This window comes from Rhinopithecus bieti, unplaced genomic scaffold, assembly GCF_001698545.2.
Source record: "Rhinopithecus bieti isolate Rb0 unplaced genomic scaffold, ASM169854v2 scaffold_33326, whole genome shotgun sequence".
NCBI lineage: Eukaryota > Metazoa > Chordata > Mammalia > Primates > Cercopithecidae > Rhinopithecus > Rhinopithecus bieti.
In genome coordinates, this window is record NW_016814921.1 from 1790845 (window position 1) to 1804800 (window position 13956).

Genomic DNA, 13956 nt, shown 5'->3' on the forward strand with positions numbered 1-13956 from the left:
AAAAAAAAAAAAAAAAAAAAAAAAAAAGAAGTCTGACAGATGAGGAAACATGGGGAATATTAAAACCAGTTTAACACATTTGCCCACACCTTCCCCCGAGCCGCTTCCTTCCAAGCTCCCAGAGCACTGGCAGGGAGGTTGAGACACTCTAGACTTGGGGAGGAGTCCTGAAGTTTTTCAGGAACTTTGCCTGCTTTCTTCTCCCAAGGACATCCCTTGTCCTCCTCTCCTCTTTGCCCAGGGCCAACCTCAAGCTCTCCCATTACATGAGTGCTTTTACCCAAAGTGTGGTTCCTCTTCCAGAGCTGTCAGCTTTCTGGCTATAGCTTGGTCATCAGCCCCACAAGGGCCCACAAATGCAAACCTCAACATAGGGTGACTTATTGTGCCTGATACTTTTTTGCCTTAAGTCCATAGTAGACAATTACCTTGACTATAGTTGTGCCAGCAGGAGCTGCCTCTGTGTATATGTGTATATGTGTGTGTATTTTTTTTCTAAGGCAAAAACTAGTTTATATCTTGGTTCAAAGATGACCTTAGCAGGAGACCTTTTTTTTGGACTTGATTGGTAGGTCAAGCCATGTGCTAACCTGGTATGTCTGGGAAGCAGAGCAGGACCAAGGCTGCAGGGCCTTGATGGAATTTCTGTGCTAGGAAGGGAGATAGATATTTGACACAAATATCTGTATATCTTGACAATTGCGATACGGTAAGAAAGTACAGGCACCTATGGGACTACAAAACCGATCCTAAAACAATCAGGCATGGGGAGGTAGTGAGGTCACCTCTAGAAATGCCTCCCCAGTGGAAACATTTGCACTGAACCCTGAAGATTAGGTAGATGAGCCAGTGCTTTTGCACACCTTGTTCCATGAAAGCAAGACTGTTTTTTTACTGTTGCATTACCCATTGCTTGCTTCCTTGTAGGTGATCAATAAAGCTTTCTTGAATAAATGAAAGAATAAGGGGCTCCCAACATCTGTTTGCTCTGTTATCCCTCTCCTTTCCTACCACAGTGGTTCCTGTTCTCTCCATTCCCATACCAATTGGTATGTTATTTTTAAAACTAAAATACTCCTTTTATGTTATTATTATTCAATTAAAGTTAGAAACATTTAAAATCCCCACAGATGTGAATGCTAGAACAATGAAATTAAAAGCTCAAGATCTTTTCTGCCCCAAAGCTCTGTGGAATAATCAATTTTATAAGTTTTTAAAAAACAAAAACTATTTGGAAGGCTGCTCGAGCCCAGGAGTTCAAGGCCAGCCTGGGCAACATTGCAAGACCCAGTCTCCTAAAACAAATAAGTAAATAAAATTTTAAAAAGCAAAAACTAGGCTTCACCATGCAAGTTTGTAATAAAAGGTTATGCACTGAATATATACTTTAGCTATATATTTCAAAGACCTCAAGATAACGTTAAGACCAGGCATGGTGGTTCACGCCTATAGTCACAACACTTGGCAGGTCAGCTGGAGAGGACCACTTGAGGCCAGGAGTTAGAGACCAGCCTGGACAACGTGGTAAGACTTCATCTCTATAAAACATAAAAAAGCCAGGCGTGGTGGCGCACACCTGTAGTCTTAGCTACTTGGAAGGCTGAGGCTGGAGGATCACTTGAGCCCAGGAGGTCGAGACTGCAGTGACCCATGTTCAAACTACTGCATTCCAGCCTAGGTGACAGAGAGGGACCCTGTCTTTAACAAAAACAAACAAACAAAACCAGCTTTGAATCAGCAAAATTAAGCAAACAAGTGTGTTTCCCTTCTCTAATGTCATTAAGCTTTGAGTGTGTTTTACAGTAATTTTATTTTCTTATGTATGGCATCCTAGATTGTATGACTTTAACATAATTCCAGATGGATTTATTATCATGAAGCCTATTTTGCAGACGATTCAAGAGAATTTAGCCCAAGAGCAAAAGTTAGGTAATTCCTTAAATCTGAAATCTGTCCTCCGAAATACTTCTCTACTCACCGCTTAAATGGTTTTCAGTGAAGTGGCACTTTAAAAATAAGCGCTGCATGCTTTACCTCTGAATTCTCTTCTCCAAAAGCAGCCATTTTACTTCCTGAGCTGCTTTCTTGGCAGTTTGGGGCACCCCTTGCTGTTTGTGCCTGTGATAGTCTGACTTCCATCTGCCGCTCCGCAGCCAGGAGCCTGCTGTGCTCCCTTCAGTCACATCTTTCATGCCTGGCCATTCAAGCACCTTTCATCAGGTCTCAATGGGCCTGGGTAAAGGGCCCTCCCCGCTGCATCCACATGAGCACATAATCTTCCAGGTAGCCTCCTCCTTGAAGCACCTCCAGCGCATGTGTTCGCAAACAGCAGGACACCACTCTCTACTGGGTTCCTAATCCCTCAGACACACAGAGGAAGGAGGTCGCAAGGCCGTGAAAGTGAAAAGAAAAGCGAGGGGGCGGGTGAGCAGAGGGAACACAATGTCAGCGCCTGGGCCCTCCAGCGGCTGCTCCACAATCATCGCCAGCTGCAGCCCAATTAAGCTCAACAGGTCACAGGTGTTCCAGACAGAAGATGCTTTTAACAAAACCACTTTCTTGAAAATACCTAAGACTTTTTAAAGCACTGCAGCCCATTTCTTTTGGTAGATTCTTTAAAGCTATTTAGTACCCTTGAAATACAAAGAAGCTGAGAAATACATTTCAGCCTCAGTGGAAGGCGTGCTTGCTTCATGCAAAACAGCGGGGGCAGCAGCCAGGCTGCCGTGGCCGAGCCCGGAGACAGCATCTCTGCCAATGCGTGGAATCAGTGTACAGCTGCAGAATAAGGACGTGAGGATGTCTCCCTCTTCCAGCTTGGTCCCTTCTGATACTGTAGCCTGAACTGTGCAGTTCACTCAGTCACGCAAGAAATTGCTGCATGGCCATGACCTTGTGTGTACTCTTAAATTACAATCTCTAGGATGCACTTGTAGTTTTCCTATGAACTTTTAAGCAGCCCTGCCACAGGCTGGTTAAACTAGGTGTATGAATTCAGCTATCAGGAACTACTTTTCATCTTCTGACACATTTTAAAGTGCTGGCTTCATTTTCTCCACAGATCCAAGTGCTCCCTGTGCCTGCCCGAAGTGTGGGGAGGGGATGACAGAATCCAAGCAGAATTTAGGTAGTTGTTTAAGTCACCTTAGGACGTTTGTTACCCTTCCACCTGTCTTTGAGGATATCGATAATCTCTGAGAGGCAGTTAGGAATGTAGTGGGGAAGGTCAAGTTAGAATTTCGTCATCCCTATTGGAAGGGAGTGGTTCTTAGTTCCCCTACTCTACAGGCGCACTCAGGGCGGCATCCCTTCTTCCCACGCCAGCGTGCCACTCTCATGGGTATGTTTGCCTGTTGTCATTATTGTAAACTGTTTACAGCCAATAGCAAGGACATGCTGACACTACCTAGGTCTTATCTGGAAATAGAAGCAACTGCTTAAATTTACAATTGGGTTTCTAATCTTCAATGCACCAGAAAAGCCCCTAGTACTACTGTGAAACTGAAAAGCACACGGGAAGAGTTCAAGCACAGCGGGAGTGAATACCCAGAATAGGGCCCAACGTTTTTCAGCTTTTCCTTCCTGTTGATTAGTTTTTGGTAAACAGTCTTTGCCTTGACTGTTACTCTTTATCACGTCATTTTTTAAAATTATTACTGCTTGCTTAGAAACCATGTTGGTTTTAACTTTCACAATACACCTGTTTCTGTTTTGCTAAGCTGAGCCACCTGTTTAAACTCTTCTTGTCTCATGAATTGGGGGAAAGAACCGTAGGCAATGTATAAGAGGTTTCATTTTTTTCCACAGTGAAGTAAGACATTGTTCTTATTCTTCATGGCATTCAGAATTCTGCACAATTGCCTCTTTTGCCCTTTTGCATTTAAAAGTGAGGTAATTAGATTTCCCAAGGTTCAATGGTCAAGAGCCTTCTCGTCCCGCGGAGTTGCTTCCCCACACTGCTCACAAGTGGAGCTGTCTCGCGTAATCCAGTTATTGCTATATTGTTATTATAAAGGGACTGCTTTTTCAGAGAGCTAGCATAGCATGAAACTTTATACTTATATGTCCCTTTGCTTTCATTGCTAACTAACTTTTTTCCCACATTTGAAACTAATTACTATTTTATTCAGTGTCTATGAGGATTTCTAAACATTTTTGTTAAAAATCTCTTCCTTTCCTACATCTTAGGAATTCATTTCAAATATGTCTAAATCCTTCATATTGTGAGCTCCTGCCTTTGTTGTTTTATGTTTTTGTCAGATATTCGATCGTCAGATCTATTATTACTGTTGAACAAATGGAAAGAAAATTTGTGACATGTTGGCACCAAATAAATTAGTGTCATCGCCACTGAAACAAAGGCATGTCTTCGTCCAGCCCTGACAGTGAGATCTTGGGCCCACTCTGCTAGTTTTTTGTCTCATTTTCTCATTTCCACAAGCAGGTAGTGTTTTTTACCTTTGCAAAAAGGTGCGTATATATTCTAAAGCTAGAGTATCAATTTTTTTTTTCTTTCTTTCTTTTTCTGAGATGGGGCTTCACTCTTGTTGCCCAAGCCAGAGTGCAATGGTGCCATCTCGGCTCACTGCAACCTCTGCCTCCCAGGTTCAAGCAATTCTCCTGCCTCAGCCTCCCAAGTAGCTGGAATTACAGGCATGCACCACCACGCCTGGCTAATTTTTTTGTATTTTTAGTGGAAACGGGGTTTCACCATGTTGGCCAGGCTGGTCGGGTATCAATTTTTTAGTCAAAATTGAATAAGATGAAATACTCAGATTTATAGAGCCGACCAAAACGTTTCTGTTTTTACAGCCTAATAGCAAAAGCAATCTTGCTGGTAGTGGCTAATAATTCATTTCTGTGATCTAGTCTGCGGCCTATGGGGGAAGAGTACAAGATGGTGAAGGGATTAGGGGAAAGCTTCCAAAATCCTTTTTGCCAAAGAAGTTAAAGAGCTTGAGTGACCGAGGTTTTCTCTCTAAACGGGTCAGTTTAACATTCCAGACAGTCTGTGATTCAAACTCCTCTATTCACTTATACATCTTCTCAGCAGAGTTCTTTATGGCCTCATGGGAAAATTCAGCTGAATTCCCCATCACTGAAACTGTTCCAGACTTTATCTACTTTTGCTTTTGTTTTTTAGAGACAGAGTCTTGCAGTGTTGCCCAGTGTGGCCTTGAACTCCCAGGTTCAGATGATCCTCCCATCTTAGCCTCCTAAGTAGCATGACTACAGGCCCACACCACTACACCCAGCTCCATCTGCATTTTGAATGTGATGTCAGCAGAGTGATGAGCTTGTGGTGGTCCCTGGATACACACACGCACGCGCACACACGCACACACACACACTTATCTCATTAGGTTTTCCTATAAACTTTATAGGTAGTAATGAGAAAGGTCCTAGTTTAAATTGAAGAGTTTTTTCCCCTCAGTTTCTGTAGTATTCATTCCCAAATAGAGAGAGAGATGTTGGCAAATTTATCTGAAAAGACCTCACTTTTCCAAAGCTTAACACAGAAAGGAAAATCCCATAATCTTAGGCTAGTTTCATCAAGTGAGACAATAAATCACCATTTGCGTAATTTTATTTTAGCAAATATTCCATTCTAATCCCCCAAAACAATCTACAGTCATGCGCCACATAATGACATTTCAGTCAACAATGGACCAAACACATGATGGTGGTCCCATAAGATTACAATATTATATTTTTGCTGTACCTTTTCTATGTTTAGATATACAAATACTTACCATTGTGTTACAGTTGCCCGCCTACAGTATTCAGTAACATGCTGTACAGGTGTGTAGTGTAGGAGCAATAGGATAGACCCTATAGCCTCGTGTGGAATGGGCTATTACCATCTAGATTTGTGTAAGAACACTATCTACACAACAATGAAAGCACCTAACAATGCACTTCTCAGAACATATCCCTGTTGTTGAGCAACACGTGACTATATGTTACTGCACTGTTTGTAAATTTTCTAAAGTCGTGCTCAATTCCAATGCAGTTTTATTTTCTATGACAGTACAACAAAGAAGCTCCTGTTCCTGTGGGATATATTTTGATACCTAAGAAAGCATCTCTCAAATATAACAAAAGCATAGTTGTATTCTTGCTAGAATTTCTAATTAATGTTAGAAATTAGTTCTACAGAAAGAACTAAATGCAGGGTAGTGCTCCAAACTGAAAACGTAGCTTGAGGTGAACATATATCACAGTATTAAACAATTTTAGTTATTTACTTTCTCTTCATTCCAAGAACTTAAGAAGACCTGACAACATCTAGATCAGGGGTTTCCACCTCCAGGCCATGCCCCGGTACTAGTCCATGGCATGTTAGGAACCAGGCTACACAGCAGGAGGTGAGCAGTGGGCAAGCAAGCATTATCATCTGAACTCCACCTCCTGTCAGATCAGTGGCAGCATTAGATCCTCATAGGCGTGGGAACCCTATTGTGAACTGTGCATGCGAGGGACCTAGGTTGTGCACTCCTTATGAGAATCTAATGCCTGATGATCTGAGGTGGAACAAATTCATTCTGAAACCACCCCCACTCCCCACCCCTGTCCATGGAAAACTGTCTTCCACGAAACCAGTCCCTGGTGCTAAAAGGTTGGGGACTGCTTATCTAGATTGTATGAAACATAAGTAATAAAAATACTGTAGATTGGCCAAATCTGGGAAAGATGCACATAGCACGCATCTTTTTGAAAATGTACTTGTAGTTAAGTAACTATTCAGTTCAGCAAACATACCTTGACTATTTACATATCCAGAGCACAAGTGCCTTGGCTGCTGCCACTGTTGCTGCCCTTTGACTCCATTAAACACACTGGCCTTCCTTCTGTCTCCCGGGCCTCTTCCCATCTTCTCAGAAACACAAGGAATATGTTTATTCCTTGTGTTTCTGTCCTCCACCCCCTTCCTTTTCCTATTTTGGAATAGGGGAGAGCAAAAGTAAAAAGCTATGCTAATAAGCAAGAGCCATAATGTGCCCTGAGTGAGTTGTTTGGTATCTCCCAAAGTGTGTGCCAAAGATCACCAGTAAACCATTTACAGATATTCTGCCAGAAATAGGAGGGGAAGAGTTCTATGGGAAACAATGAGTGTCATCATCCATTCTGGCTGCTATAACAAAATAACTTAGAATGGGCAATTTATAAATAATACAAATTTATTGCTCACACTTCTGAAAACTGGGAAGTCCAAGATCAAGGTGCCAGCAGATTTGGTATCTGGTGAGGGCCTATTCCTCATAGACATACCTTCTAGCTGTGTCCTCACATGGTGGAAGGAGCCAACCAGCTCCATCAGGCTTCTTTTGTAAGGGTACTAATTCTGTCAGTGAGCACAGAACCCTCACAACCTAATCACCTCCCAAAGACCTCACTTCTTAATACTAGTAGCATTGGAGATTAAGTTTCAACATATAAATTTTGGAGAAAAACATTCAGACCATTCCATTGGCTTAAAGAAAATCAAACTGATCATCATTACTAGCCTTTGTAAAATCTTTAAAATTCTATTGGGCACCATGGGGAACAGAATATATACAGGTTAAGTATCACTAATCTGAAATCCACAATGCTCCAAAATTCACAACTTTTAAGTACCAACATAACACACAAAAGAAATGCTCATTGGAGCATTTTGGATTTCAAATTTTCAGATTACAAATGTTCAACCAATAGGTAAAATGCAGATATTCCAAAATACGTAACATGTCTGGTCCCAGGCATTTCAGATAAGGAATACTCAACCTGTATAGTGTTGCCCAAAACTTATTTGACCATGGAATACTTCTCCTGAACAGACACTGATTTCTTAAGGGAAATGCTGGCATGGGCCATGAGAAGAGCAGGAGAGCTGCCACTTTTCTTGGGAGGTGTTATGTCGTATCTTGGAACTCAGGACACAGTTAAGTGGCTCCCAGAGCAAATAGAAACCAGCCATCATGGGCATCCTAAGAATTGATCTGTTTCCAGATCTACCATTTTATTTGGGGTAGGAGAAAAGAACCAATAATCCAGTCAATGCTTTTGCTTTTGGAATTTCTACTAAGAAGCCTTTTCATGAGGAAAAAATAAGAACAAAAGGAACTTTTAGGAGTTGCGCTTTGTCAGCTGCTTGTGCATCAGCTGCTTGTGGATTTGGTTCAGAGCTTTAGAGAGGACTGGCATTGACTAGCTTTCACTGTCATTGTGGCCCACATGACTTTGAAAACACTGTCATTGTTAATTTTAGTTATATTTGATGGTAGAATTATTATTTAAAAAAAAAATTTCTCCCGTCTACTGAGGCTAGTTCAATGTAATCCGTGTTTTCTGTCTCCCCACTTTGCTATTTTTCTGCTCATTTTATTCCCGCTAGTCCTTTTCCTTACCTGTATGCATGTCTCAGTTCTGTTCTTCACACTTTGGTTTCCAAAGCTGTAGTTTATTCCTTCTCTCCACACTAAAGCCCTTTCCATTTGCCTCCCTGACAGTACTTCTAATACCATGGCACACACGGCATTTAACTTATGTGCATCCACTACTGGTTTGTGAGCATGGGAAGACAGCTGCTAAGTTTTAGACATGCCTGGATCTTCCACCTGGCTTCCTATAGTTATCGCACAGAGTAGCTATTCACTGGATGTTGATTGATGAAAGAATGACTGGCTAATTATTTGTAGTGTCCTGTTTACATTTCCCTCAGTTACTGGCTGTATATTGCTAAGTAAATGTGATAGGAAAGTAAGAGTGGCAGAAGAAGATGACCTTATTGACTAGTTCTTCAGAGCATCCTTTTGAAATAAAAATAAACAGAGTAATGTTTATTGGAGCAAGTGTTGAATTCAGGCAGTGTTTCTCCCATCCTAGGACATACAGACAGCTGCACTCCTTCCTCTACACAGAAGAAGACACGTTCATATGTGGTCCTTGAGTACCCATATTTCTCTTTTCATTAACTCTCGAAAGTTCTCTAGGTCATCCCTATCTAATCCAAACATTAGTGATCTGGTCAAAACTCTGTCCAGGTTTTCTATATCTCACAGTTTCGTAGTTCTCCAAGCTAGATGGAATTGTTTATTAAGAGTCAGGGGAGTACTAAATATAGTAGGGGAATTTTTCTCAAATGTTGATGTATACTAGAGGCCCCAAGTTACAAACATCCACACTTCAAATGCTCACTACTTCTCTAACCATAACTGATCACTAATACCTGCTTTGTCACTACCGTGTAAGCTACCACAAAACAACAATTTATAGCTCATAGAAAAATCTATAGAAGCAGGCTGGGCATGGTGGCTCACGCCTGTAATCCCAGCACTTTGGGAGGCTGAGGTGGGCAGATCACGAGGTCAGGAGATCGAGACCATCCTGGCTAATATGATGTAACCCTGTCTCTACTAAAAATACCAAAAATTACCCGGTCGTGGTGGTGGGCACCTGTAGTCCCAGCTACTCAGGAGGCTGACGCAGAAGAATCGCTTGAACCCAGGAGGTGGAGGTTGCAGCGAGCCGAGATTGCACCACTGCACTCCAGCCTGGTGACAGAATGAGACTCTGTCTCAAAAAAGAGAAAAATCTATAGAAGCAAATGTGAAGGAAAGAAAGTGGATCTTCTAAGAGGAATTGCCCAGGGGAACTGACCCTAAGGACAGCCTTATAGGCCCTAATGATATAACACTTCCCACTACCTACATTTATTTACCATGCTGTGTTAGGCTTCCTGAGGTTCCGGTGATTACAGGAGTATAATCATTTCTTCTTCTGCCAGTGTGATTACTTTGTGTTGAGAGTGGAAGCCTATCTGACAATTGGTTCCCTTCCTCGGATATGCCAGCGGGGCAAACCACCCATCTGGCCATGTGAACCAAAACCCAGAAACTTTGAGAAGTTCCAGGCGTCTGTTGGTTACCTCTCTTTTTCTCAACCCCCTTCTTTTTCCACGCCCCACCCCAGCCACCATGGTACACATGCTCATCTGACCACTCTATTGGATGTGTTTCTATCAGACTTTACACATACTCCTATTAGCAAGACCACTGCTGTGCAAAAACGAGACATCAGTCATATAGCAAATGAATTAGTACAATAATTAGTATTTGTGCACTCACATAGTAGGTGCTCAATAAATGTTTCCAACCATTATGTGCCAGGCTCTGTATTCTCTGAGGGAGTCTCAGCTATGAGGTTGTGGGAGGTATGCAGGAGAGAGAAAGAGAGCTCCGCCACCTGGCAGGAAATGTAGTGCTCTTTGCCTCTTCCAGTGATTCTTCAGACTTTTTAGTCTTGCAACCATTGCTTCAAATTCTTGTCCAGATGAAAGAAGTGCTGCTCAGAGGGGTGTGGGAGGGGACTCTTCCCACTTGGTCCCTTCACCTCCCTTTGTAGAGATCCCCTTAGAACACAGTGGAACCATCGAATAGCCAGTTTACCATGCTGGGCATTTCACAGGCTTTTACTGTGCTTATTAATTATCACATTCTTGTTTTCAAAAGAGCTCTTTTTGCACCAGAACATGTGATAAAGTGGTTTTACTAATCCCTTAAAGTTTTGTTTTTTCCTTCAACAAGATGATAGCCACTCTCTTTTTTCAGAAAAACATTAACATGCATAACCACTATAGTTAACTTCAGTGCTCATTAATGAAGCCCAGAACTAATAGTTACATTGTGGTAATTTGACAAAGCCATCTAAATCTATGCATGTTTTTGAAAGCTCCCTAAACATGCTGCTAAATCCCCTAAAAAGCTACTAAACTGCTTTGGCAGCCATTAGCCTAGCATAAGCAGAGGAACTCTTTTCAGTGAGTGAACAAACAGAGAAAATATGCTGAATGGCTGGACAAATGTGTTTCAGCTGGCCCTTTCATTTACCGATATAAGGGCGCAGTCAATATCAATCACTGTTTTCCCTGTTGCCCTGAAAATCACAATATCTCTTTTCATCCCCCAAGCTCTTTTCACTACCATAATGTGTCTTTAGAATGACACTGGCATCAGCCTGCTTCCGCTGTCTGAAGTCCAGAAAGCTTAAAAACACATTTCAGGATTCTTGAAGCTTCCTCCCCTTCCGTTTTCCTACTGCCTTCTCCCTCCTCCCTCTGCATCCATTCCGCCCCCTCCCCAGATTCTTTTCAATTCTTCCAGCTTTCCTGGCTGAGTAAACAGCATTCACTTCTCTGTTCTAATGCAGCTCTCCAAAGTAAATGTTGACAACCCTATCTGATATTCCTGAGATTTAAGAACTCATTAAAGAGATACACATAAAGAAATGCTTTTACATGTGGGTAATACATCAAAGGTTGAAAGGAATGTGGAAACTGCTATGACACGGTGTGTTGATGAGCAGGGCCTCACTCTGTATCAGAATATCTCCCCGCTCTGCCCTCCCTTGACCGTTGGCTCCTGCCTCCCCCCACCACATAGACACAGGCATCCTTTGCTATCCCGTGTTAAAAGTATGTGCGTGCACAGCTACCTACCCTTACAGTTAAGAGCAAATGCCCTTAAAAGCAAATGCCACTTCTTAGATATCTTTTGGCACTCCTGGTTCTGAGTACTTAATACATTGCTTTGGGATGAAGGAAAGAACAGAATGCTCTGTATATGATTACCTTTTATCTTTTTGAAAACTTGAGTGGACTAATTCTTGCAGATAAATTTTAGCAATGAGCATTTAGTTGTAGACGTTAACGCAGATGAATATTTGGAATATTGTGTTTCTAAAAGAGTATGGATTGTTTTCCACCTCATTTTATTTACTTATTTTTTAAAAATTCAGATTGTAGCCGTCTGCAGAGAGGCAGCTCTTCTGGCTCTGGAAGAAGACATTCAAGCCAATCTCATCATGAAAAGACATTTCACTCAGGCCTTGAGCACTGTGACACCTAGAATTCCTGAGTCATTGAGACGTTTTTATGAAGATTATCAAGAGAAGAGTGGGCTGCATACACTCTGAGAAAATATATATATTCAAAATGATGAAAATCCTTTCCAGAGAAAATTTGTTTCTTTTTAAAATTTTTTGAGAGTGTTAAAAAAATTTTTTACTAGGCAAAATGTTTGAAGTATATTCAGTAGAATTTAGGGGCTTTGGTTCTTACAGATTTTCAACTAATGTAAGTACAGTGACAATATCTGTGAGCATAAGTTTCAATCAGTTTTATCTGGAAATTTGTGGTGCGGTTTAAAAATCAAATGTTTAGCGTTTTCATTTGTGACCTAGTCTGTTCATCCCATGAAGCGATTTCTTTTCCAGAATCTGTTTGAGTGTCTTTCTAAAATCTGTTTTGAGTGTCTTTCTAAAATGCCAAACGTGTTGGCATCAATTTTATACAGGGATATAAAAAAATGTATGCGGATAAATTTTTCTTAATCTTTATTTTTGAAGGCCAGTCAGTAATTTGGCCTAATGTGCCAGCCAGGCTTATATGGCCTTGTTTTCAAATATGCATATATGTGTTATTAAACTTCATAGACGCATTTTTGCTTTAGCCTTCTTAATCTCTACCTATGGCTAAAAAAATTTTTTGAGAGATATTTTGTATAATATAATGCCCTTTGAAAGTTAGAAAACAAAATGTAAGTGTAAGCCCACTCTAAGCCTAGAGCAGTAGGCTTGGGGTTTTTTTGTTGTTGTTTTGTCTTGTTTTTTGTTTGTTTGTTTGTTTTTGAGACAGAGTCTCACTCTGTCACCTAAGCTGGAGTGCAGTGGCATGATCTCAGCTCACTGCAACCTCCACCTCCTGAGTTCAAGCAATTCTCCTGCCTCAACCTCCTGAGTAGCTGGGATTACAGGCATGCACCACCACACGCAGCTAATTTTTGTATTTTTAGTAGAGACAGCGTTTCACCATGTTCACCAGGCTGGTCTCGAACTGCTGGCCTCAGGTGATCCACCCACCTCAGCCTCCCAAAGTACTGGGATTATAGGCGTGAGCCACCGCACCTGGTCAGGTTATTTTTCTTTTTAATAAAATGCTATTAATAAATCATATGAAGCACTCATGTTTTTACTTATACATATTTTCAGAGTACCAGTAAACTTTTAGTTCAAAGATAGACCAAATTGTACTTTTTTTTTTTTTTTTTTTTTGAGACGGGAGTCTCGCTGCCCTGTCGCCCATGCTGGAGTGCAGTGGCGCGATCTAGGTGATCTAGGCTCACTGCAAGCTCTGTCTCCTGGGTTTACTTATGCCATTCTCCTGCCTCAGCCTCCTGAGTAGCTGGGACTACAGGTGCCCGCCACCATGCCTGGCTAATTTTTATTTTTATTTTCATTTTGTATTTTTAGTAGAGAAGGGGTTTCACCATGTTAACCAGGATGATCTCGATCTCCAGACCTCGTGATCCGCCCACCTCAGCCTCCCAAAGTGCTGGGATTACAAGCATGAGCCACCGCACCCAGCTGCCAAATTGTACTCTTAAGCATATTAAGTTGCATTCTAAATATGTATATTTATGCATCTTATTGTTTATCTTCAGGATTTCTTCACACTTTATTACTTCATAAATACTTTTGAAAAAGCTTTCAGAAAGTGATTCTCTGACTTCAGATCAGAAACTGGCAATGGGAAGAATGTGCACTTAAACTTGATCACTGTAGATCTTTGAAAATTCCCAGAAAGACAAATCAGACAAGAAATACCTGATTATCAAAATAATGGGCTATACAGTTTTGTAGTGGCATATGCTCCTTGTTGTTTGTTTGTTTGTTTAGAGACAGGGTCTTGTTCTGTCACCCAGGCTGGAATGCAGTGGCGCGGTCATAGCTCACTACAGCTTCAAACTCCTGGAGCTCAAGTGATCCTCCTGACTCAGCCTCCTGAGTAGCTAGGGAAACAGGTGCACACCGCCATGTCTGGCTAATTTTTTTTTTTTTTTAAACAGAGAGAGAGTCTTGCGGTGTTGCCCAGGCTGGTCTCCAACTCCTGGCCACGGGTGACTCTCCTGCCTCAGC

The 13956-nt window shown here is 41.6% G+C and overlaps 1 protein-coding gene across 1 annotated transcript in view; it reads left to right on the top strand.

Moving 5' to 3' along the window:
- The window catches only part of AFG2A (AAA ATPase AFG2A), a 379187-nt gene extending 366505 nt beyond the window's left edge, over positions 1–12682 (top strand). The window contains 1 exon segment of the mRNA XM_017852609.1: positions 11779–12682. Coding sequence (XP_017708098.1) covers positions 11779–11955 — 177 coding nt within the window. The 3' untranslated portion in view covers positions 11956–12682.
- Positions 12683–13956: the final 1274 nt, after the last annotated feature.